This window comes from Muntiacus reevesi, chromosome 6, assembly GCF_963930625.1.
Source record: "Muntiacus reevesi chromosome 6, mMunRee1.1, whole genome shotgun sequence".
Lineage (NCBI taxonomy): Eukaryota > Metazoa > Chordata > Mammalia > Artiodactyla > Cervidae > Muntiacus > Muntiacus reevesi.
In genome coordinates, this window is record NC_089254.1 from 73,310,432 (window position 1) to 73,337,096 (window position 26,665).

General features: G+C 43.8%; 1 protein-coding gene across 2 annotated transcripts in view; it reads right to left on the minus strand.

Moving 5' to 3' along the window:
• Window positions 1–11,498: 11,498 nt before the first annotated feature.
• BLVRA (biliverdin reductase A) overlaps window positions 11,499–26,665 on the minus strand; it is a 49,549-nt gene continuing 34,382 nt past the window's right edge. For both annotated transcript variants that reach the window (XM_065938745.1, XM_065938746.1), the window contains exons 5-8: window positions 25,071–25,168; window positions 19,734–19,841; window positions 17,188–17,359; window positions 11,499–11,864 (exon numbers count right to left, since the gene is read on the minus strand). In XM_065938745.1, the coding sequence (XP_065794817.1) occupies window positions 11,606–11,864; window positions 17,188–17,359; window positions 19,734–19,841; window positions 25,071–25,168 (637 nt within the window). In that variant the 3' untranslated portion in view covers window positions 11,499–11,605. The remainder of the gene's footprint in view (window positions 11,865–17,187; window positions 17,360–19,733; window positions 19,842–25,070; window positions 25,169–26,665) is intronic.

Sequence of the window (26,665 nt, forward strand, 5' to 3'; positions counted from 1 at the left end):
TGGTCTGTCAAACATGTTGGAATCCAGAAACTGTAGCCAAGGAAATGTGAGTCAGAGCCCCCCAAACTGTTTTTTCACTTGGAATTTCCTACCACTCTAAAGTAACCATTCTTTCAACAAAGGAACCAATCCAAGTGTTTTCCCACTATTGTTTGAGTCTTGGGAGGTCAGGCCAGGTGTGTAGGAGCCTCTATGACACACCTTGAGGTAGGGGGCGGGCTTGGGCTGCAGTTTTGCTGCCTCATTGGGCAGTGGGACAATCAATCCCAGCAGCCTGACCCAATCAGAGAGCAGGCAGGGTGCTCTGAGCAAGCAGCCAAGGGCTGATTCAACAAAGATGCTTAGAATCTTTAGATGAAAGTCCTTGCCATTCTGAAAACACAAAGCCACCACAGGATTCTGAAGTAGGAGAACCAGCCACTGTCACAAAGAACCCAACAGTAATTTCCCAGTGTAAATAACATGCTACCGTTTCTGTGTATTTTTTTTTAAAGGGACAGAATAACATGTGGCAGAATTCATTTTTGTTTGGCTGTGGTTGGACACAGAAGACACTAATTTAAACATTATGCCAAGTGAAAAAAGCCAGGCACATTGACCACTGTGTGCTGTGCTTAGTCACTCAGTCGTGTCCGACTCTCTGCGACCCCATGGGCCGTAGCCCACCAGGCGGCTCTGTCCATGGGGATTTTCCAGGCAAGAATACAGGAGTGAGTTGCTATGCCCTCCTCCAGGGATTTTCCCAACCCAGGGATCAAACCCAGGTCTCCCGCATTGCAGGCGGATTCTTTACCAGCTGAGCTACCAGGGAAGCCCCACAATAGGCCATACATTGTATGATTCCATTTATATGCAATGTTAAGAGTAGGCAATGTTAACTTATATGCTTACATTGCATGTAAGTTATATGCAATGTTAACTTATATGCTTATAATATGTTAATTTATATGCAATGGTAAGAACCGTGAACTGCCAGATGTTCAAACTGGATGTAGAAAAGGCAGAGGAAGCAGAGGTCAAATTGCCAACATCCATTGGGTCATTGAAAAAGCAAGAGACTTCCAGAAAAACCATCTATTTCTGCTTTATTGATTACACCAAAGACTTTGACTGTATGGATCACAACAAACTGTGGAAAATCCTGAAAGAGATGGGAATGCCAGACCACCTGACCTGCCTCCTGAGAAATCTGTATGCAGGTCAAGAAGCAACAGTTAGAACTGGACATGGAACAACGGACTGATTCCAAATTGGGAAAGGAGTATGTCAAGGTTGTATAATGTCACCCTGCTTATTTAACTTCTATGCAGAGTACATCATGCGAAATGCTGAGCTGGATGAAGCACAAGCTGGAATCAAGATTACCGGTATGGAGAAGGAAATGGCAACCCACTCCAGTATTCTTGCCTGGAAAAGTCCATGGACAGAGGAGTCTGGCAGGCTGAAGTCCATGGGATTACATGACTGAGCATGTGTGCACGAGGGTGGAGGGAAATGGGTTGGTAGCAATAAAGTGGTAGAACTAAAAAAAAAAAAAAAGATTACCGGGAGAAACATCAATAACCTCAGATATGCAGATAACACCACCCTTATTGCAGAAAGTGCAGAACTAAAGAGCCTCTTGATGAAGGTGAAAGAGGAGAGTGAAAAAGTTGGCTTAAAACTCAACATTCACAAAACTAAGATCATGGCATCTGGTCCCATCACTTCATGGCAAATAGATGGGGAAACAGTGAAAACAGTGGCTGACTATTTTGGGGGACTCCAAAATCACTGCAGATGGTGACTGCAGCCATGAAATTAAAAGACACTTACTCCTTGGAAGGAAAGTTATGACCAACCTAGATAGCATATTAAAAAGCAGAGACATTACTTTGCCAAAAAAGCTCCATCTAGTCAAGGCTATGGTTTTTCCAGTGGTCATGTATGGATATGAGAGTTGGACTATAAAGAAAGCTGAGTGCTGAAGAATTGATGCTTTTGAACTGTGTTGTTGGAGAAGACTCTTGAGAGTCCCTTGGACTGCAAGGAGATCCAACCAGTCCATCCTAAAGGAGATCAATCCTGAGTGTTCACTGGAAGTTGAAGCTGAAACTCCAATACTTTGGCCATCTGATGTGAAGATCTGACTCATTGGAAAAGACCCCAATGCTGGGAAAGATTGAGGGCAGGAGGAGAAGGGGACGACAGAGGATGAGATGGTTGGATGGCATTATTGACTCAATGGACATGGGTTTGGGTGGACTCCGGAAGTTGGTGATGCACAGGGAGGCCTGGCGTGCTGTGGTTCATGGGGTGGCAAAGAGTCAGACACGACTGAGCAGCTGAACTGACTGATGCGAAGAACTGACCTGTTGGAAAAGACCCTGATGCTGGGAAAGATTGAAGGTGGGAGGAAAGGGGGACGACAGAGGATGAGATGGTTGGATAGCATCACTGACTGGATGAACATGAGTTTGAGTAAGCTCCATGAGTCAGTAATGGACAGGGAGGCCTGGCGTGCTGCATTCTTTGGGGTTGCAAAGAGTCAGACACGACTGAGCAACTGAACTGAACTGAACTGAAGAGTATGCAAATCTATAGAGAAAGAAAGGAGGTTAGTGGTTGCCAGTATAACGTTCAGGCCACTGAAAATGGCTATTTTCTTGCTCCCTGTACATCCCCTGCTTGACTGGGCCCTGCTGCACTCACAGGACTATACAATCCTCTTAATTATAGGGCTTAATTAGTAACTGCCTATGTGCTTGCCCCCTGCCTGGCCCTGGTTTCCCTGGTAACTGATAAGCCACCCTGACGTCAATTCCCCTATAAATGGCAGCCTCTTCCGAGTAGCGAAGATGGCTGCCGTGTCCTTCCTGTCGTCTGCTGCACATGGTCGGATATCGCTCCAGGACACTTTGATTTGGTCATGTAAGACCCCTGTACAGTAGGCTGTTGATGTCTCTGTCACTTGTTCCTGGGCTCTTGCTATGGTCTTGAGGTTAGGCCAATACAAGACTTGGAGGCCTGCAGGGTGCCACCAGCCAGGAAGCTAAGGAAACCCCCGTGAGTGCCAAGATGTCAGTAAATAAGGATGGGAAACAGGGGACTGTGGGGGAAATCCTGAGGTGACCATCCACTAACATGTGAGACCTGTAAGTCCAAGTCTCTTTCCAGCCTAAAAGTAACAGCCCTCAGCTCACGGATCCTCTGACTGCCTGGGATGGCTGGTGGATATAGACAAAACATGAGGACCTGGATTATCTATCAGCTACTTGGGTGTTATCTGTTTGGGTAAGACAAGCCTACCCACGACCCACCACCCCTAAGCAATTACAGACACATGGTTTAGGCATATTAACTCAGGGACAGGCTTGTGAACTGGACATGGCCAGTCACCCAGAAGTGTTTGGTTGGGGCCTGAGGCAACGGCAAAATAATAAGAGTATTGTTTGACTTCTGGTCCCAGGTATGGAAGGGGGCAGGGCAATGATATGGCAGGATGGGCCAGCTATATGCGTCTACTGTGCCTTACGACAGGTGCAAGACATTACAGAAGGTCTACACAAGACTGCACAATGCAAAAAGCCACTGTTCGGGGCCTAGAACAGCTGTGCATGATGTACAGGACCCCTGTGGACATCCATAGTGACCACGGAACCCAGTTTTCTGACCACGAAGCTCAGGAATGTGTTGATAAAAATAATATACGCTGGTATTTCCACCTGCCTTATGACCCCACTGCTGCCAGACTAATGAAAGGATGAATAGACTATTTAATAGAGAACAAAACCCTCTTTCAATGTGTGGCCGAGGAGGTTAACTCAAGGCTGGCTCAGACACTAAAGACTCTGCCTGTAATGCAGGAGACCCAGGTTTGACCCTGGGTTGGGAATATCCCCTGGAGAGGAGAATGGCTGCCTACCTCTCAGTATTCTTGCCTGGTGAATTCCATGGACAGAGGAGCCTGGTGAGCTACAGTCCATGGGGTCACAAAGAGTTGGACATGACTGAGTGGCTAACACTACGATCTCGAACACTCCAGGAACAGTTGTCCCTGTGGCTCGGCCATGTTAACCCAGAGGCAACTAGTCAACACCATCCAAGTTCAACTGTTGCCCACAGAAGGACCATTGCCAATCATGGATCAGGAGAGTACCTTGCTTTTGCCTTGGCCACAGGACCTACCCCCAGGGGAACACCTTGTGAAATGGCCTGGAACTGACAGGTAAGTCCCCCGCGATTTGGGTTTGCTGCCTGGTAGGGAATAGGGCTCACAAGGGGCTTACAGATCTCACCTGTCTTCTACCCGGCCCTACCTGAACACTCTTACATCACCCTTGTGATCTGTGGTTATACCAGCTGTCCTGCATTAAGCACTAGCTATAGGGACTGGGGGTGGGTGGGCAGTGTGGTACTGCAGGCTGAGACAAAAGCCACAGGCAGGGTGGTGTTATCTCAGGATGCTGTCACTGCTTGTATTTTGCTCAATGGTCGTGATCGCCCCTGTACTGTGCCTATTAAATGTCTTACATCTCATCCCTAGTCTGAGCAGAGGGATCTGTTTGCAGACTGGGTGAGAGGGGTGACCTTGCTGTGAACTAGGTCTCATTGCTGGGTCAATAGTGAGATGCTGTTGTCATCCTCCTCTGGACTTCCGTGCAAAATTGACCCGATAAGCGCCTGCTTCCAAAGTTTGCTCACATCTTCGCGAATCACTATTAATATTTTTAGTATACTAGGTCTCTTTCTCTTGATACTCTCTAGCTGCTGTTGTCTGTATTGCATTTTGGTATTTGGGTGCAGTGACCCTCTGCCTACCTGACCTCAGAGATATTACGGGAGAGGGATGGGCCAAGACTGTAAGGGTCAGGCAAAGGGTATAGTGGTGGAGTGTGTGGTCAAGTCACTCAGGATGGCTGTTCCCTTGCTCCCTGTGCACTCCCTGATTGACCAGGCCCACCTTCACTCACAGGACTATCCAATCCTCCTAATTATAGGGCGTAATCAGTAACTTTTATGTGCTTGCCCCTTGCCCCAGCCGATGGTTTCCATGGTAACTGATGAGCCAACCTGATGTCCATTCCCCCTATAAATGGCAGCCTCCTCTAAGTAGTGAAAATTATTGCCATGTCTGACCCGCCACTGGCTGTGCATGATGGGGAGTTCCTTTAGGACCCTTTGCTTCAGATGAGTGAGGTCCCCTGTCCCATAAGGCACTGAGGTCTGTTGCTGTCTCTGGGCTCTTTTTTCAGTCTTGTGGTTGGGCAATTATGAGGCTTGCAGGCCTCTGGAGTGCAGCCCAACACCCGGAAACAGGGAAGGGAGGACTGGAGCATGACTCCTTAATGGGTACAGAGTCACTTTTTCAGATGGTTTGGAACTGGATACAGGTGATGGTTGCACAACAATGCAAATGTACTTCATCCCATGGAACCATACACTTTTAGGTGGTCAAAATGATAGTGGCTAATTTCAACATCTGTCACCTTCATGACGGCAGACGGGAGAAAATGGGTAGATGCAGACAGGAATGAAGGGAAGTTTTCATCAGGTAACTGCTTATACTTTTGATTTCTGGAACTTAAAAACCAATTCATCCTTCTCAGCCTGCACGGATGTCACATCGATTTCAATATTTTGACAAGCTATTCAAATATGAGCACCACTTCCCACTCCAGTATTCTTGCCTGGAGAATTCCATGGTCAGAGGAACCTGGCGGGCTACAGTCCATGAGGTTGCAAAGAGTTGGACATGACCGAGCACACGTGCACAAGGCAGAAGAAGGCCTGCCAAGCGGGACTGCCCTGCAGTGTTCCTTCCCCGCCTCTCTCCCTGGGACACAGAAAAACAGAGAGTGGGTTCAGCACTCTCTTTCTGTAAATGCAGATTTCGCCATTGGAGTCCCATGGCTTTCTCTTTTTTTCCCCAACTGTCAAACTGAAGCGAGGCCAGCCTTCCCTGCCTCATTCTTCCTGGGCATCATTCTCTCACCAGGCCACCTACCCATCCCCACTCCTTGCCAAGCATTTTGTTAATTACTTGTGATGGATTCCAGCTTCTCCCACATCCAAAGTAGCTAGCCCAAGAAGTCTGCTCTTGAGTGGCTGACAAACCCGTCCCCTCCCTCCAACCCTGATAGCCTCCTTCTGAAGGCACTTTTATGGTGGGGGCAGCACATGTATACAGCTGGTCCTTTGCTCCCCCTGGGCTTTCAGCTCAGCTCAGCCTGGTCCTTCTTTTGAAACTATAGCTTCTTCATAGAACTGTTTTGTACTCCCTTTTTTCAAGGATGAGGTTACCCACTCTGTAATCCAGGCAAGCTCTCAGTTGTAAGTTTTAGTTTCTCCTGGAAATCTGAGTCGAGTTCCCTGATGTGAACAGGAGTCCAAGGTCCCTGGAGATCTTCAACACCTGTAACATCCTGCCTTGCTCTGTGAGCTGCTGAAAACATGTCCTCCACCCTAGGGCAGCATAGTAACAAGGCTAGCTAGGCAGGCTGCAGACTAGAGGTGGGTTAGCGTTGGTTGGATAAGTCTCTCACGCCCCCAAGTGGAAAGAATGAGATATGAACTGACCACCTCGCAAAAGAAAGTAACAGTAAGAGGGTTCTTGATTGGCTGCAGTTCCCATACAGGGTACAGGTGACCACTGCCATGGGAGCTTTTTATCCACGTGAAGAAATCTGCCACAGGTTCAGGAAGGAGGTACAAGGATTAGGCAGTGAACACACTTCCTGACATACTTTTCTGTAGCTGTGCCCTCTTCTCAGCGACTCTGCCTTCTTGCCCGTTTCTCTCCTACCTCATGCTGAGCCTAAACTTTCTAGATCCTAAGATAAAGAAAAAAGGCCTTTAATTCCTGGGCCCAAGTTGCAGCCTCTGACATCTGATCTCCAGTTTCTTGTTCAGTTCAGTCACTCAGTCGTGTCTGACTCTTTGTGACCCCATGGACTGCAACACACCAGGCTTCCTTATCCATCACCAACTCCTGGAGCTTGCTCAAACTCATGTCCATCGAGTCGGTGATGTTCTCATTCTTTCAGAGGCCCCTCTAATCTCCATAGAAATGTCCCAAATTACCTTTCTGTGAAGGTTAGTTCTGTTGATCAAGATTCAGCAAAGAGTTTTTGGGGTTTACTTCTTTTTTATGGAAGATACTTCAGTTATGGTTCAGTGTATTGCTTCTGTTTCTTTACTATAACTCAGCTGTCATCATGTAGAAGCTTCTTTCTCTCCCAGGCGAGAGACCCTCTTTCAGTCCCCTGCCTGGGGAGAACACATGGGTCCCAACCCCCTTCTCAGGTTTCATCAGCCTGAGATGCAGCTTGACTCATGTTACTTTCTTGCTCATAGTCCTCCTGCAAGGAATGAAGATGATCTGGTTTCCTATCCCTTCTCTTAAGATGTGGAAACAGAACCCCAGAGACGTTGACTTTTTTTTAAACCAAGGTTTCAGCTCCCTTTAGTGAAGTACCTGGGGCTGCAGCCAGCCTTCTGCCACTCTCCTGAGCGTCTACCTTCTCTCACCCTGGAGTCTTCCAGGTTCAGCCCCTTCCTGCCTCTTGGCCTGGTCTCCCATCATGCTCTTCTGCGCTATCAAATTGCATGGCTAACTTTCCCCTAACATTCCTTGTTCTCCTACTTTGTTATTGGGCTCAACCCCAATGCTGCTTCCTCCCAGAATTCTCACACACAAGTGCTCCCTCCTCTGTGGTCCCTTGGCTTCAGGCTGCCTGTCCTAGGACATGAAACTCTCAAGTTGACGTGATCCCTTCCTTTGTAAGCTGTCAGCATCCAGAGGCCGAGTCTTCATCACTGCAGTCTTCCTGGAGCCCGGAACCAGCAGTGTTCACACAGTGCAGATCTCTCAAACATTGCTGTTGTTCGGTCACCAGGTTGTGTCCAACTCTTCATGACCCCATGGAGTTCAGCAGGCTTCCCTGTCCCTCACCATCCCCCGGAGTCTGCCCAAGTTCATGTCCATTGAGTCAATAATGCCATCTCAAATGCAGCTAAGTACAAATGAATGCATCTTGGATGCATACTGGAACCAGGAATAGTTACAGTGAACTTTGGGAAGTGTATTCTAATTGCCCACTGTGATTTCCAGACTGTAGTTTGGACTTTATGACAGTGGCTTCACCTTCTACCTTGACATGATGGGGTATGTGGGGACTGATCAGAAAAGTGCAGCCAGAGGAACCTAGAGCTCAACACTGGCTCTCTTACCCAGAACAGGGGTCGGCAAACCTTTGCCATAAAGGGTCAGATGGCAAATCTTTTCAACTTCATGGGTCACACAACTACTGTCACAATGACTCAACTCCGTTGTTGCAGCATGAAAGCAGCTGTGCCCACTACCAATGTGACTGTATTCTAATCAGTCTTTACACAGTCAGTGAGCCCCAGATGTGGCTTGCAGGCTGTACATTGCTGACTTAGATGAGGGAACCTGGCCATGTGGCTTAAATTCTGAGTCTGTTTCATCATTTGTTTAAAAAAAAAAAAAAGTTGAATGAAAAGTCCTTGTGTGGAAATGACAAGAGTAAGTGAACTGGGGAGGTAAAACTCTGAGCACCAGGCCTGCAGCATCTTGCTTGCTTAGTCAATAATAGTTCATATTGTTAGATGTCAGCCAAAGAGACTTTCCAATGTTAGTAGATCATTCTCATCCCACAACTTAAAAAAAAAAAAAAAAAAAAAAAAAGCTAGGGTTAAAGACACTTGGAATTCACAAAAAGAACTTCAGATACCTGAATCTATTCCATCCAGGGCAGGGCGGGCCTCAGGCCTGGCTGGACACAGGTTTTGTACATGTTTTTCCTTCTGCCTGGAATGCCCTGCCCTCCCTCGGTTCCCTGCGCCTGCGGCGAATCCTTCTCAACCTCCATAGGCTTCAGCATATTCATTTGGGAAGCCTTCCCTGACTTCTCACTTAGAAAATCTTCTCCCTACACAAGCTTTTATTATATATTTTTAAATATTTATTTGGCTGTGCCAGATCCTACTTGTGGCACGCAAGACCTTTCAGTTATGGCATGTGGGATCTAGTTCCCTGATCAGGGATCGAACCCAGGCCCCCTGCCTTGGAAGCATGAAGTCCTAGCCACTGGGCCACCAAGGAAGTCCCTGTCCTATTTTTCAGATTCTACTTGTGGCTTCTTCTGTGAGGAGCTGTGATTGGAGGGTGGAGTGCAGCCTTCGGAGAAAATATTTGGGAAAGGCGTCAGTGGGGAGCAGCCGTGGTGGGGTGGGAAACCAGGATGGTTCCAGATGCCCCAGAAGGCAAGGGCAGCTGTAAACAGAAGAGTGAGACCGCTGCTCTCTCTTCTCTCTTGCCTCTTTCTTCTCCTCTCTTCTTCCTTCTCCCTCTGCAGTTCCTTCCAGTTAGTACAATTAATGAATATTTTCATTTCGAATCTCTTGACCAAACACAAAACAAGCTGGAGTTGAGTGGTTATCAATATCAATTAATAATCACATAGCCCACGACAAAGACTGTTTCCTGGACCAGGTTTAGTCAGGCTGCTCTGAACCCTCTGCTCAACTAGACCTCAACCCTCTGGCTTCCCATCTGTCTTTCCATTGCCCGGTTTTAGCAAGAATCCTAATAAATTCCTCAACAGCTGATCAGATTCCTCATCCCTCACCCTTCATATCTGATCTTGCCAGCCTGCCTTTGGCAAGAATCATCTCAAGTCAGTGTAGTCGAAAACCCCCTCACACCTGATGTTTCCTCTCGGTGATTTTTCATCCACTGACCTGCTCATGGCTATAAATCCCCACTTGCCCATGGTCTGTGCAGAATCGAGTCCTGTTCTGTACTGAGGTCTCTCTTCCCCTTTTGCAACTGTCCTGAAAAAAATCTGCTTATACCACTTTACTGTCCAGCTCTGGTTTTCTTTGATACCCACCCTACTTCCAATATCAAACAGGGCCAATATTTTGAAACAGTCGAGTTAAGAAGCCCAAATGGGAGAGACCACAGCACTGTATTTGTCATCGAATCTGTAACACTTACCTCATGCTAGATGCAGCTGAGCATACAAAAACAGATACCATATTTCCTGGCCTTGAGCAACATTTGATGTGGATAATAAAACAAGAGAACCAGTGGGCTAATGTTTATTACAAATTATTTCATGTGGCAAATGAAAGAATAAGGATTTTTTTTTTCAGATTTAATGTATTTGCCTGCTTTACCAACTAAGGAGATGGAGTGATAGAAACAGAGGTAGAAAATGGAGTTTGCCTCCATCTCACAGATTCCAAAACAGTTAAATCTCACAAAGGCAAGTAGGGAGCAGGAACAAACCGAGAGAGACATTGACAGAAGCAAGACGCTAACATCAGCTTAGAAGATGCAACAGGGCCACCAGTGAAACCAAAGAGCAGTTTCCTGGGACTCCACTCTGCCTCAAGGTCAGCAGACGGAACTGGACGTGAGTCCAGAGGAGCCAAGGGCTGCAGCTACAAACAGGTGGCTCCCCTGGCCACCTCCTCCTGGGTCTCCATTCTCCTCTCCAGGCAGCCTTCCTAATTCTCTACCTAAACCAGAAACCTAACCATGCACACCCTCGCCCCCCTGCTTTAAGTAACACCTTTTGGTGCCTCTGCACAGCCCAATAACCCCCCAGCCCTTCACCTGGTCTACAGGGCCCCACCATCAGATCTGCCTCCCTGGGACTCCCACTTTCAGACCCAGTACCCCAGGGCTGGCCAGGCTGCTCCTCACTCCCTTCTGTTCACCCTGCTCCCAGCCAGCATTGCCCTCCTCTGACCTTCACACGGTTGACCTCTTCATCATCAGGACCTGGTATGCACATCTTCCCCGAACCCTTCTCCAGATGGCCAGGAGCACTCTGGACCACCTGCAATGACCAGTTTATGTGACCTATTTCCCTCTGGACATTGAGTTTTTGAAGGCAATGGCTACATCTTACTCATTTTTAGGATCCCCAGCACTAGGCATGACCATCCAGTTTGGCAGGGCAGGGGTGGGGGGTGCGTGGGTAGAAAGAAGGCTTTCCTGGTGGCCCAGATGGTAAAGAATCTGCCTGCAATGAGGGAGACCTGGGTTCAATCCCTGGGTCAGGAAGATCCCCTGGAGGATGGCAACCCACTCCAGTTATCTTGCCTGGAAAATTCCATGAATAGAGGAGCCTGGTGGGCTACAGTCTATGGGGTCTCAAAGAGTCAGACACGACTGAGTGACTAAGACTTTTCCAAGGCAGGGAAGAGGGTTCAAGGCACTGTTTCTTGGTGATTTAGTGTGTGAGTGGGGTTTAAAGGCTGGTTCTGCTGTTTACTATCTGGGTGACTTCAAATAAGGTTTTCAAAGATACTAAGGAAAACATATCTGGTAACACTCATCTGGCAGGGCCATTGGGAAGCGTGAGTGAAACCAGGCATCTTAAAGCATTTAGCGCCGCTCAACCAAAGTTGGCTGTTTGTTTCTTTCACTCCCACAGGGGCCCCCACTGGAGGTCCCAACATAGCTGGTGACAATAAGCAAATCCTGTTTACCCAAGACACATTTAATGGTAAGAATAGAGATAAAGGCCAACTCTCGATAAAGATCAGGCTCCGGTTTTGCTGAGCAGAGCAGCACTGCCCCTTCACCTCACTGCTTTGAGCAGCAGTGTTTCTGGATCTCTCCTGCAAGCCACAGACAGTGCAGAATGCGTTTCTTCTCAGCAGCCAGCTCCTCTTCCGAGAACTGGCCCAGGAGTTTCTGGACAAATATATTCTGATCTTTCAGGAAGATATTCTTATTGATGCCTACATTGGGCATATTCTCCAGGGACCCAGACCTGAAATGGAAGCTTAAACGTCTGTTTCGCTTTAGGCCGGGTGCTTTCTCTTCAATCCAGGTCAGCGGGCTGTGGAGGTAAGAGGCACAGTGTTAATTTCACTGAGGGGACCTGAGCACCCCCTGCTAGATCCTCATCGTGAGCCCATCTCTCCTGCAGCTGCTGCATCCCGACCTCCACCAGCTTCCCAGAGGTGACTGCTGGCAACTGACCGATGGTCCTTTTATTCAGTTTTGCCACCAGGCAGGGGAATCTGTGCAATGATTTTGGTGTGAATATCAGTTCATTATTTAGGACTTTCTACCCTGAGCCCTGGAGGGATTGGGGGCAGGAGGAGAAGGGGATGACAGAGGATGAGATGGCTGGATGGCCATCACCGACTCGATGGGCATGAGTTTGAGTAAACTCTGGGAGTTGGTGATGGACAGGGAGGCCTGGCGTGCTGCGATTCATGGGGTCGCAAAGAGTCGGACACGACTGAGCAACTGGACTGAACTGAACTGAATGAACCCTGAGTCCTGAGGATGCAGACCTGAGATTCTGGAGCAAACTGTTGTTTCCAAGTATATGTGCATTTTTATGGGTAAGAATTCTTAGAGTGCTCTCATCCCATTTTCAAAGAGATCTGTGATCCCCGCACATGCCAGAAAAGACTAGACACTCCCTGCCTGCTCTCAAAGCATCTGCTTCCATTTCACTTGTTCCCCCCAGGTCAAGGCCAAGGTCAGCACTCACAAAAATCTCTAGTCCTAATGGGACAGACCCCCACTTCCCTAAAGTTTCCCCTTTCTCTAGGTTTATCTTTTCTGTCTTTAAAGTAGATAATAACTGTTTTACCTTCTTAATCAGAAACAGAGAAGCCTAATTAGGCCTTTGATCTAAAGAAGCTTCACTGAATAATATGACAGCAAAAATACAAAATCTGCTTTAAAAAGTATTCTAAAAGCAATACAGCATTGACTTAAAGACTTTTACAATGGAAAAAGAAAAAAATCCATAATTCTTTCACCTAAATAAAAACCTCTTCAGTTTGAGACAGTCCTTTCAAGTATTTGTCTATATGTATGTGGCATATTAACCCTAAGGTATAACTAATTTTTGACTATGTTTATTTAAAAATATCATCCTACAGATACTGCTTATGATGATTACTTTTGTCTGCACATCATGGACAACTGATTATACAATTCATTTACTATTATTGCCAAATATTCAAGCTCTTTCCAATTTTAATTTAATATGGATAGCCTGCATTCAAACTCTTCACACATATATGCATAATACAGTTTTCCTTCCTTCTTCTGGGAACAAAGTTTCAGGAAGTCGGAAGAGGACTTGCTCTGGCTACTTCTCTTTGCCTCCCCGTCCTTACTTCTCCTACAGGGCTGAGTCAGGGCCAAGGACAAGGCAATCTGGTTGGACGGCTGTGATATGAACTGGGGAAGGCTTTAATCCTGAGCAGGCACCAGGGTCTTGTCTCCCATTACCATTCCTCGGATTCTTTCCCCCTTCCCCCCAGGCTGCAGTCAGGCAGGCCCAGGATGGGCAGTTTAGACCAGTGTTGCTAATGGACAAAGCGGAACTACCTTTTGTTTGTTCTCTGCCTCTAGAGGGATGGCACATAATAAAGCTAAATATATAGGTATGGGGGGACTTCCCTGGTGGCCCAGCTTGGTTAAGACTCTGTACTTCCAATGCAGGGCGCACGGGTTCGACCCCTGGTTGGGAAATTCAGGGAACTAAAATTCTACATGCTGTGTGGCATGGCCAAAAAACAAAACAAAACCAAAAAAAATATATAAGGTGTAAGGTTGCAAGAAAGGGGCCCAAACTGATCATTTAAGATTGTTTTGAGGGCTGCAGGAAGCTCAGGGGTAAGGAACCCTCCCTCAGCTTACCGAGACCTACACTAGAGAGTGGGTAAAATGTTTAAGAGAAAAAGATGTGAAGTACATAAAGGGGGAAGCATGCCAACACCCACACACGCAGGGAAACATCGAGAGAGATGTGGACAGAGAAACTTCCTCCTTTTGTGGTCCCATCTGCTCAAAACTTGGTATGGTGTGTGTGTGTGTGTGTGTGTGTGTGTGTGTGTGTGTGTGTGTGTGTGTGTGTGTGTGTGTGTGTGTGTGTGTGTGTGTGTGTGTGTGTGTGTGTGTGTGTGTGTGTGTGTGTGTGTGTGTGTGTGAAACTTCCTCCTTTTGTGGTCCCATCTGCTCAAAACTTGGTATGGTGTGTGTGTGTGTGTGTGTGTGTGTGTGTGTGTGTGTGTGTGTGTGTGTGTGTGTGTGTGTGTGTGTGTGTGTGTGTGTGTGTGTGTGTGTGTGTGAAACTTCCTCCTTTTGTGGTCCCATCTGCTCAAAACTTGGTATGGTGTGTGTGTGTGTGTGTGTGTGTGTGTGTGTGTGTGTGTGTGTGTGTGTGTGTGTGTGTGTGTGTGTGTGTGTGTGTGTGTGTGTGTGTGTGTGTGTGTTATTTTTGGCTGCACCATGCAGCATATGGATCTTAGTTCCCTGACCAGGGCTTGAACCTCTGCCCCCTGCATTGGAAGTGGGGAGTCTTAACCACGGACGATCAGGGGAGTCTCCCTGTTCACATATTTAAGTGAGGACATCAGTTGTTAGGACTTTACTGTCAGAGTGAAGCTAAAGGTGGCCCCGGTTCCACCCATGTTCTAGGCTTGGACAGCTCTTAGCTCCAGGCATCCCAACCCAAACCACAAGCTTGGACTCAGACAGCTCCTCTGGTCCTCTCTGGAAAACTCCACTTACAAATATCTGCATTCACCAGCCTAAGCTCTGACTACCTGCAAAAATGCTTCTTACTTCTCACCTTCCATAGGAAGGTATACACCCAAAGCCACATTCCTCTAGTTAGCACGTGTCTCAAGCACAGCAGAGGTGGCAATTTCTAACACTGTTCTTCTAACTTCTGATAAGACGAGAGGGTGGGGGATGCCCCTGGCTCTGGTCCCAGTCCTACCAGCCAGCTTCAACAAGAGGACGGAAATGTGCACCTCTTGTATATACGACTGGGTTGAAAAAGTGTCTGAATGCTTATTTTTACAAAGTTTGAAAACTGCTAGTAAAATGGAAAGAACACAGGTTAGGAAGTGAGCTGCACTGGGTTTTCCTGGATGATCTGGGGCCTGAGGCGAACGATACCTACCTCACTGATAGGTAAGGATGAGGGAAAGACAAGGCCTGAATGGTATTGCTTTCTCGTGCCCTTCCTCTGCATTGTGGAGGAGAAGGCGTGATCATTGGGGGACTGCAGACAGGCTGCTTGAGCATGATTCTCACATAACCATTTATTAGCTGTGTGCCCTTGGTGAGTTTCTTAACCTCTCTGAGCCTCGGGTGATCATAATTCCCAGGTGATCATAATAGTGCCCATTCCAACAGCTGGTATAAAGATTATATGAGAAAATTCTTGTAAAAGCGCTAGGCCCTGGCACATTGGCGAGAACTCAGTGAACATCAGCAAATACTAGCACTTTGTACAACAAGGCTTCAGGCAACGATCCTGGTCTCACTGGTCCTTTCACTGTGACCTTTTGAGGCCATGCCTCCCCACCTCCTCATCCCCTGCTGCGGTTCTGCTCTGTCCCACTATGTTGTTGGAAGGCGGCTCTAACTTAAGGAATTGTGTCTGCAAACAACTCGCAGAGACTCCTAATGTTTTAAAAAGACTTGTTATGAAGCTTTTTATCTTGAAGGGCGTTTGCTGGCGAAAGAGTTGCATTTCAAACCAGATGGGACCCATCATGATGTTGGTTTCCCAAATGGACCAAGAGGACTTGGTTTCGAAAAACAACACATCAAGGATATTCAAGTAAAATATGCAAACATTTAGTGATTATTTCTGGCATTGTGTTTTCTGTCATTTATGGACTGACGGCTGTTTATGGAAGATGCTGGGAATCAAAGAGTATCACTACTACCCAACTGGAAGAATTATCAGGGTGTGTAATAAACCAGGATCAAATGGAAGCTTTAGCAATGGAGCAACCAACAGACACCACCTCAGTATGACCTTATATTCAACCTGAACATCTTTGTACTATTTTAGTCTCTTAAACATTTTTAAATGAAAAAAAAAAAAAAAGACAGTAAAGAATCAGTATTTGGGGAACATTACAACAGTATGATGTGATAAAGCTGATAAAGAGCTGGGCATGATACAGGCAAGCTGAGTACAATGTTAATGGCAAGATCTAGGTGGTAGCTGTACAGATGCTCACAGCAGAGTTCTTTCAACTTCACCAGTGCTACTCAGCCATTAAAAAGAATTCATTTGAATCAGTTCTAATGAGATGGATGAAACTGGAGCCCATTATACAGAGTGAAGAAAGCCAGAAAGATAAACACCAATACAGTATACTAACACATATATATGGAATTTTAAAAAATGGTAACGATAACCCTATATGCAAAACAGAGAAAGAGACACAGATGTACAGAACAGACTTTTAGACTCTGTGGGAGAAGGCAAGGATGGGATGTTCTGAGAGAACAGCATTGAAACAAGTATACTATCAAGGGTGAAACAGCCCAGGCTGGATGCATGAGACAAGTGCTCAGGGCTGGTGCACTGGGAAGACCCAGAGGGATGGGATGGATAGGGAGGCGGGAGGGGGGATCGGGATGGGGAACACATGTAAATCCATGGCTGATTCATGTCAATGTAAGGCAAAAACTACTACAATATTGTAAAGTAATTAGCCTCCAACTAATAAAAATAAATGGAAAAAAAAAAAAAACTTCACCAATGCCTGCAACTTTCACAATAAAATGTTGGAATGAATGCAGGCCACAGATGTAACTGGACTTTTGCTCCTGTATCTGATACTGCTTACTGTGTGGCTTAGATATTGCTATCTGTGTGTTGTGTCTGAGTTGCTCAGTCATGTCTGACTCTTTGCAACCCCAGGGACTGTAGCCCACCAGGCTCCTCTGTCCATGAAATTCTCCAGGCGAGAATACTGGAGTAGGTTACCATTTCCTTCTCCAGGGCTCCCATAGGGAAAATTAGAATTGGATGCCGCAATTCCAAGGGAGCTCCCTGGGGCATCTTCATTATTAGAGTGTTCCTCCTTTGTAAAGCGCTTCTGACTGCCAGATTGTTGAATTGTGAGCCATTTGGGGGCTCTTCTGATCTAAATATATCTAACATATCAGATCTGTATGCTTCTCTTAACCTTATGGGACAACTAGGAGGATGGTGTGAAGCAGCGTAAGTGAAATTTCAGCACCTGTCCCACTGCAGAAGCAGATGGCTCTTCTGGAGTCGGGGGTGGAGGTCCAGGTCCCTGGGTGTCCCCAAATTCTCCCTCATGAACCCACAAGGATGTCCTTATATTGCCCCCTCCTCACAGCTCTTCCCGACCTACCTTTTGTTCTCTGTCTCCAGGCACACAGTCATCTTCATGTATTGGTCTTCCTTTCGCTCTTCCAAAGTGGCAGACACGAGAGAAAGCTCCCCGAAGAGGGAGACCAGCCAGGTCAGGCGAGAGATGCCGCTGAATGCAGGGAAGCCAAACCGCTCTTCTTCCAACGGGGCAGCTGTGGGGAATCACAGACAAGGCGGAGATTGGAGGGGAAAGGCTGACAACTAGGGGGTGACAGGGAGCCAGCAGACGTGGCTGGGGATCAGGACACACACCTGGCCTCATAGCGGGGTACCTGAGATGATTCTCATGGAGACTTTCAGAAAAATGTCTCCCTCTGCTCCTGCTTTTGAAATTCAGTTTGTTGGCAAAATAACATATTTCATTGGAAACTGCAGGTTATCTGGTCCACAGGGAAAGAAAAATGTTTCAGGCTTCTAACGTGTATATGTTGTGTGTGTATGTGTGTGTGTGTATATATATACACAAATATATATATGGTACACACATATACATATATATTCCCTTAGTAACTTGAAGTAAAAGAAGAATTAACATATTTTAGTCCTGCAAGCCTATATTCCTATAAATATATAACTGTGTAAATTATAGGAGGGCAAAGGAATCATGATAGCTGTGAAGAAAACAGTAATACCTATAGACTACACCAATATCAAGAAAATTGATACAGTGGTGTTTTCTTAGACTTCAATATCTATCATCTCAGGTACAACAGTACATTCCGAAGAGGATCTGGGTGAGAAACCTGGTCAAGATGCTGCTCCCCTCTGTTCCCAGTCTAAATTTTAAACATAACTTGAATTTATAAGATTTTATATCTGTTTCACTGATCTTTAAACCACATGCTGCTCCCCTCTGTTCCCAGCCTAAATTTTAAACATAACTTGAATTTATAAGATTTCATATCTGTTTCACTGATCTTTAAACCACAGATTTTTTTGTAACTTGATACTGACTTAAAACAACTCAAAATTATGAGTATGTTCTAAAGAAAATCACAAGCAAATTAAAAAAAAGGTAAATAATAGCAAACCAAGACTGTAAGTTTCATAGACAACGTGGTTTGAAATCACTAGGACCTAAGTGTCAAACTTACACAGGAAACGCAGCTCCCTCTGGGCTGGTTACCGTCTGCTCCTGCTGTTGGCAGAGGACTGAGCAGCCGTCACAAATCTGAGCCCCAGAGTCATAAATGTTGAGTCAACTTTGTGAAGCTACCCACCTCTGAGCTTCATTAAAAAAAAATCTGTAAGACAGGGGTAATGAATACCCACTTTATGGGATTATCCTATGACTTAACATGAAATAATGCGTGTCACATACTTAGCACAATTCCTTGTGCACATTAATGGTTATTATTATTTGATGCCACAACGCTCATTAGGTGGTCATTTTAAAGGATGAAGATGGATCACAGCCTTAGAGAATGAACTTCTACAGTGGGGAAGAGAGCAGGGATGAGACAGTTAGGGAGTTTGGGATCGACATGTACACTCTGCTATATTTAAAATGAATAACCAACAAAGTCCTACTGTAAGCGCAGGGAACTCTGCTGAATGTTATGGCAGCCTGGATGGGAGGGGAGTTTGGGTGAGAATGGATACATGTATCTGTATGACTAAGTCCCTTTGCTGTCCACCTGAAACTATCACACATTGTTTAATGGCTATAATCTGATATAAAATAAAGAGTTTAAAACATACAAAAAGGAATACAATAAAGGATGAAGATGGATTCTGAAATGAGATTCCACTGTATTTTCTGGAAATTCGTGAAGAGATGAATGATTTTCCGACTTGACAATGTCCGACTTTCCTTCCTGTGATACAAGTCCTCGGGAAAAGGTAGCCCAGATGCTTTAGGGTGCAGAGCTGGAGGCTCCAGCTTGTTTATTTCCTACTGCTAACGCCTTAGGGTACAGACAAATCTAAGGAGTCCGCCCAAAGGAGATTGCAGAGCTGGAAGCTCCAGGTTGTTCATTTCCTACTGCTAATGGAGGTGCTCCCAGAAAGACCAAATAAATGGCTGAATATATAGTAGATCGGATATTTTGGCTGCAGCTAATGTTCTGATAACTTGTTGGAGGAAGGAAGGGGCTATGCATATTCTATTTGCTGCATAGAGAAGTATAAAAATATTCTCTTCTCCAAAGGAACCTTTTTCTCAGTCCTTTTTAAAAGAGAGCTTTCATTTTTAACCTGTGGAATATAATCTCCAATTTGTCAGGATTTCACGAGAGAAGCTTCTGCCTAATCAACTGGGCCAAAAGTATAAATGCACTTCAGATTTCTAACACATATTTTACCCAAGGCCTACCAAGGAATCAAATCTCATTTGAGGAAAGAAGCAAAATAGATACTTTTATTGTCTGTGGCAATTTGGGAAAATTAAATCGGCCCGCAGAGACTCTTTGGTAGAAATGAATCCAAGCTCACATCCTAGAGAGCTAGGAAAGAACTCAGCCTCCCCACCTCACCCCAGCCCGCCTTACCAGTTACACATGACCTGTGATCCCACCAAGGACTGACCTGTGAAGAGGAGAGACCCTTTCAGCAGGTCCTTCCCCACCACTTCTTTCTTCAGGAATGCAAACTCCTCCATCAAGAGTTCAACATGCTCCTCATGCAAGACTTTCCCTGTCATGACAAGGATGGAGTGAAAAAGGCAGTTATCATCAACTGTGTTATTTGCAGGATACACACATGAAATTATTAGGGAATCAGTTGGGCAACTTACTCTTATATGATTCAAGAAAAAATAGTTCTCTGTACTGTATTATATTTACTACTCTTCTGTAAGTCTGTTATTATTTCAAATAAATAATCTTCAACAAAACAAATAGTTATAGCAACAAAAATATGAGAGCAAGCCAGAAACAATCATGGATTATGAAATAAGAACTTCTTAGGAGAAAATGAAAGGGCAGCTTGCAATTAATGGACCTGAAGTCTCAACTCATTCATTTTCTCACACATATTTCAGCAGCTTTCTAAAATAACTAGTAATTTATGAAATTCTCAAGAACCATTTTGGCCTCATCTTCCAAAATAGGGTGTTTTGTCTATCTTAGAAATAATAAGTGTTTTTAAATTCAGGAGGAAAACGAGAAGTAAAAATACCATGATCATATTTACCAGAAAGAACCACTACTAAGATATTGGTTTATTTCCCTTTTGTCATTCTGCTGTGAATTATTTTTCATGATTGTGATCATACGGTAGAAACAAAATTATTTTTAGTTTTAAAGTATAAATGTAAATTCACATCATTGTAGAAAATTGAGAAAATGTGAAAGAGCATAAAGAAAAAAATGAAACCACTCAGAATGCTACCAGTTCACTGTTGCCATTTTGTTTCCTTTGCTTTTTTTTTCCCTCCGGTATATGTGACATGATGTTGACACTGATGTTTAAGCAATACAGGAAAGGTCTCAGATCCCAGCTGAGGGATAATCGGAAAGGAAGTTTGGTAGTAGACAATCAATGTCACCGTGGGTATAAATGACTGACAGGACATGGGCACTGGGGAACTTTCTGGAATAATAAAAATGTTATGTATCTTGACTGGAGTAATCATTACATGGGTATATACTCTGTCCAAACTCATTTAACTCTGCACCTAAAATCTCTGAATTTATCACAAGGAAATTCTATCTCAAATTACAAAAACTCAGATAATCAGATGAACACCAGAATTATTATTCAATTTCTTCAGTGGCTTTGGTGTTAGCCTGTTCAGAGCTATTTTTGTAGAAGAAATAAAACGTACTTCTCAGAAATTCTTCTGTCATAGGGTTCGTGATTTGTAACTAGTTTAACCACGGACACAAGTGCTAGAAAAGCTTATCTCACTTGTTACTTAAATAAGTCAGACTTGGCAAGCTATCCCATCTGATTGGTGGGGTAACAGAAGGGGCTAGAGATTCATTTTATGTGTGCCCATGAAAACAAAAATATGATTTTTCATTCTATTTGTGATATTTAAAATGCAAAGAGTACCCTTAACCAAGTAGTAGTCAGCTATATGATACCCAATACTGAAACTATTTCCTATGGCGTCCTGGGTAAATATGTTGGAACAGTTATGATTCTTAGAAAACTCTTTCTTGTATGAAGATAAGTTCTCCATCTCTATAATTCTACCCCCTACCAGCAGAAGCAATATGACATAAATTTATTTTCTCTTTCTATGGAGAGCTTTTAATATATCTTAATTTTTCTCTCCTTTACATTAAATATTTAAATTTCTCTAGTGATTTGTCCAAATTATGTGTAACTTTTTAAAATTTGTTTTTGTTTTGGGGGGCTACACTGTATATACGATTTAGTACCTTCTTAACAATTTTTAAAAATGTGTTATTTCATATTATTAAAGCAAATTATGTTCATTATAGGAAACATGAAAAATAAAGAAAAATAGAAAGTAAATAAAATAATCCAAAATACCACTACCAAGAAATAACCACTATTAAAACAAATTGTCCACACATCTATATTTGTTTTAAAAGTGAAACTACATGTAGTTCTGTAACCTGTTTTGTATTTAGTCATGTATCATGTACCTTTTTTATGACAGTAAGAATCTATGACTTTTAGAGCCTGAATAGTATTCATCAGATGAAAATACCATAATTAACCATTAACCATTCTCTTTTGAATACTGAATTTGTGTGCCAATTTTTGCTCTTAAAATGTTGGCATGAACACTTCTGTACAAAATAATTTTTTAATGTATTTCTGTAAAATTAGGTTTACAAAAGATCTGAGCTTTTTACTATTCTTTGATACGTATTTTGACTTGCCCAAATTGTTAAATTAATGATGTTGCATTTGGAGCTTTCAATTATTGTGCATCAACATTCCACTTGAGGTTAAATCCTCTCTTCAATTTTGATTGATCTGATTCTTCTAAATTTATTTAGCTTTTTAAAAAATTATAGTAAAACACATAATATAAAATTTACCATATTAACCATTTTTCAGTATACAGTCCAGTAGTATTAACTATAAGGACACTGTTGTACAAAAGATCTTTAGAACTTGTTCACTTTGCAAAACTGAAATTTTATACCTAACTAAAATAACTCCCTCTATTCCTCCACACCAAGCAGTCATTCTTCTATTTTCTGACTCTACGAATTTCACTATTCTAGATGTTCATATAATCTCTTTGTGACTAGCTTATGTTACTAACCATAATATTCTTAAGATTCTTCCATGTTGTAGCTTGTGACAAGATTCACTTCTTTCTTTTTTTTTTTCCACTTTTTTTTCTTTTTTTTCACTTCTTTCTTAAGGCTGAATAATATTCCACTGTATATATTCACCACATTTTTTTTATTCATTCATTCATCAATGGACATCTGAGTTGTTTCCACTTCTTGGTTACTGTGAATAATGTGCTATGAACCAGAGTGTGCAAATATCTCTTCCAAATCCTTTAAAGTCTTTTCAGTATATACCCAGAACTGGGATTGCTGGATTATATGGTAATTCTATTTATAAATTTTTCAGAAACCTCCATACAGTTTTCCAGAGTGGCTGAACCATATTATATTCCCACCAATAGGGCACAAGGCTCTAATTAATTTCTCCACACTCTAACCAGCATTTGTTGTTTTGTTCTGTTTTTTGGTTTTGTTTTGGCCATACTGTATGGCATATGGGATCTTAGTTCCCTTGCCAGGGACCAAACCTGTGCCCCTTGCATAGAAGCTTGGAGTCTTAACTACTGGACCAAAAGGGAAGTCCTAGTTGCGTTTTGTGTTTTTTTTAATAGTGGCTATCTTCATGGGTTTGAGGAGATATTTCAATGCACTTTTGATTTGCACTCCTTTAATCATTAGTGATGTGTGCTCAGTTGCTCAGTCGTGTCTGACTCTCTGTGGCCCCATGGACTGTAGCCCACCAGGCTCCTCTGTCCATGGAATTTTCCAGGCAAGAATACTGGAGCGAGTTGCCATTTCCTTCTCCAGGAGATCTTCCCAACCCAGGGATCAAACTCGCATCTTGCGTCTCCTGCACTGGCAGGTGGATTCTTTACCAGCTGCCATGCAAGTTTCTGTACCAATTATGGTTTCCCTGGACCCAACGGTCTTACAAACAGCAACCTTAGCTCAAAGAACTGTGGACATCACGAAATATGGTTCTTTTAGACTTGAGAAGAACACGCCCTTCAATAGTGCCTCAATACCCTATAATCTCTAATTTGAGTAAGGGAAAAATTCAGGCTGCTCTCAGAGGCACTTGGAAATGAGATCCAATTCAGACTGATGGCCGCTCAGTTTCCTCCAGTGACCCTATACTGAACAAGGAAATTGAAAATCCCCTGTACATCTATGCCTTTCTCTAGTGTGAATTCTCCAGTGTTCAAACAGATTTGCTCGTAAAATATTTCCCACATGTAGTGGACTCTTGAGGCCTTTCTCCAGTGTGATAATCATTAGTGACAATGAGCATCTTTTTGTATGCTTGTTTTGACCATTTGTAAATCTTCTTTGGAGAAGTACCTATTCAGGTTCTTTGTGCATTTTAAAATCAGGTTTTTTATTGTTGTTGTTGAGTGTTAAAAGCTCTTTATATAATCTGGATATTAACCCCTATCAGGTACCTGATTTGCAAATACATTCTCCCATTCTGCAGGTTGCCTTGCCACTCTGTTGACTGTCTCCTTTGTTGTGCAGAAGCTTTTTTTAGTTTAGTGCAAAATCCCATGTCTACTTTTGCTTTTGTACTTTGGGTGTCACATCCAGAAAAAAATCACTGCCATGGCCAAAGTCCAAAAGCTTTTCCCTACATTTTCTTCCAGGAGTTTTATAGTTTTACATCTTAAATTTAGGGCTGTATGAGTTAAAAAGGTAAAGGTACAACTTCATTCTTTTGCGTGTGGCTATCCATCTCTCCCAACACTTTCTGTTAAAGAGACTGTCCATTCCCCCATTGTGTGATCTCAAGACCCTTGTCAAAGATCACTTGACCATCTGTATACACAAGGGTTTGCTTCTGGACTCTCTATTCTATTCCATTGGACTATATGTCTTCTAAAAAATATTTCTTTATATTTGACTGCATCAGGTCTTAGTGGTGGCGTGTGGGTTTCTCTCTAGTTGTGGTGTTCAGCAAGGCTCAGAGGGAAAAATGTGGACTTCAGAGCCCAAAAGGATTGAAATAAAATCTCCACCTCTCATTTAGTGGTCATATTACTAGCTTTGTGACCTGGTATAAAACTTTTTTAAAAAGTATAGTAGGTGTACAATATTATATAAGTTACAGGCATACAATTTTTGAAGGTTATGCTCCATTTCTGGTAGAAAAATTTTTGACTTCTCTGAGCCATGGATTCCTATACATAAGCTAGAGAAAATACCTACCTCCAAGGATTTCTAAGAGAACTAAGCAAAATAACATATGCTTAGAAGAGTTTCCAAGTTCCCAGTATTAATAAATGGTGCTCCTCTTGAGAAACAACAAAAACTATAAACTGTGCACATCAGACAATCAATTACCCTACTAGGCATTTTTCCATTAGCAATACAAGTATCACATGAATAAAAGCAAGATAATATAATATTAGTATAAGTGGAAGCTAATTAATATTTTTCATTAGAGTAAAAGAAGCTGGTAAGTCTTGAACAAAAGTCTGCAAATTCTCACCCATCCCTCTGCCCTGTTGTTCCTCCACAAACACACCCCCACCCCGGCTCTTTATATGCCTACAGTATGGGGGCTGGGCTGGGGGCCCAAAGGACCAGCAACATATCTGACACAGGGTTGTTTATAAGGCATAAAGATGGTACCACAGAAGTCTTAGAGGCAGGAATTCTTAGTAAGAGGGTGTGTGCTCCAGATGCACAGAGCATACATCACCTTTCTGCTCAGCCAACTCCCACAGGTCCTTAGCTGCCACCCAAGACAGTGTCATGGGGTATTCCACAAGGACATGTTTTCCAGCATTCAGGAATTGCCTTTGGAAAAGAGGAATAAATACAGATAAAATGCACCTCAATTAAGTTTTGCTTAAGTACCCTGCATGACAGACTGTGAAAAATGCACACAAGTATTCGTGTAAATGTCATGACAGAATGCAGATGAGAGTCAGGGCCAGGGGATGGGGAGGACAAACTGCATCTCATGCTATTTTCTACTAAGCAGTAAGAGAAAGGTTTTCTAGTTATGTGCTCACTTGAACACTCACCCATTCATCCACTGACATATCCAACCAGGTACTATTTACCAGTTATTCTGGAGGAGAAATACAGCCATGTCAACAGGTAAATTGTCTATTACCACAGTCAGTTCCCAACTCTGGGAGTTGGTGATGGACAGGGAGGCCTGGTGTGCTGCAGTCCTTGGGCAGTGACTGAAAGTCACTCAGTCATGTCTGACTCTTTGCAACCCCATGGACTGTAGCACGCCAGGCCTCCCTGTCCATCACCAACTCCTGGAGCTTACTCAAACTCAAGTCCATCAAGTTGGTGATGCCATCCAACCATCTCATCCTCTGTCGTCCCCTTCTCCTCCTGCCTTCAATCTTTCCCAGCATCAGGGTTTTTTCCAATAAGTCAGTTCTTTGCATCAGGTGGCCAAAGTATTGGAGTTTCAGCTTCAGCATCAGTCCTTCCAATGAACACCCAGGATTGATCTCCTTTAGGATGGACTGGTTGGATCTCCTTGTAGTCCAAGGGACTCTCAAGAGTCTTCTCCAACAACACAGTTCAAAAGCATCAATTCTTCGGCATTCAGCTTTCTTTATAGTCCAACTCTCACATCCATACATGACCACTGGAAAAACCATAGCTTTGACTAGATGGACTTTCGTTGGCACAGTAATGTCTCTGCTTTTTAATATGCTGTCTAGGTCAGTCATAACTTTTCTTCCAAGGAGCATGCGTCTTTTAATTTCATGGCTGCAGTTACTGTCTGCAGTGATTTTGGAGCCCCCCAAAAATAAAGTCTGTTACTGTTTCCACTGTTTCCCCATCTATTTGCTATGAAGTAATGGGACCAGATGCCATGATCTTAGTTTTCTGAATGTTGAGCTTTAAGCCAGCTTCTTCACTCTCCTCTTATATTTTCATCAAGAGGCTCTTTAGTTCTTCTTCGCTTTCTGCCATAATGGTGGTGTCATCTGCATGAGGTTATTGATATTTCTTCTAGCAATCTTGATTCCAGCTTGTGCTTCATCCAGCCCAGCATTTCTCATGATGTACTCTGCATTTAAGTTAAATAAGCAGGGTGATATTATACAGCCTTGATGTACTCCTTCCCCGATTTGGAACCAGTCTGTTGTTCCATGTCCAGTTCTCACTGTTGCTTCTTGACCTGCATATAGATTTCTCAGGAGGTAGATCAGGTGGTCTGGTATTCCCATCTCATTAAGAATTTCCCACAGTTTGCTGTGGATCCACACAGTCAAAGGCTTTGGGGTAGTCAATAATGCAGAAGTAGATGTTCTTCTGGAA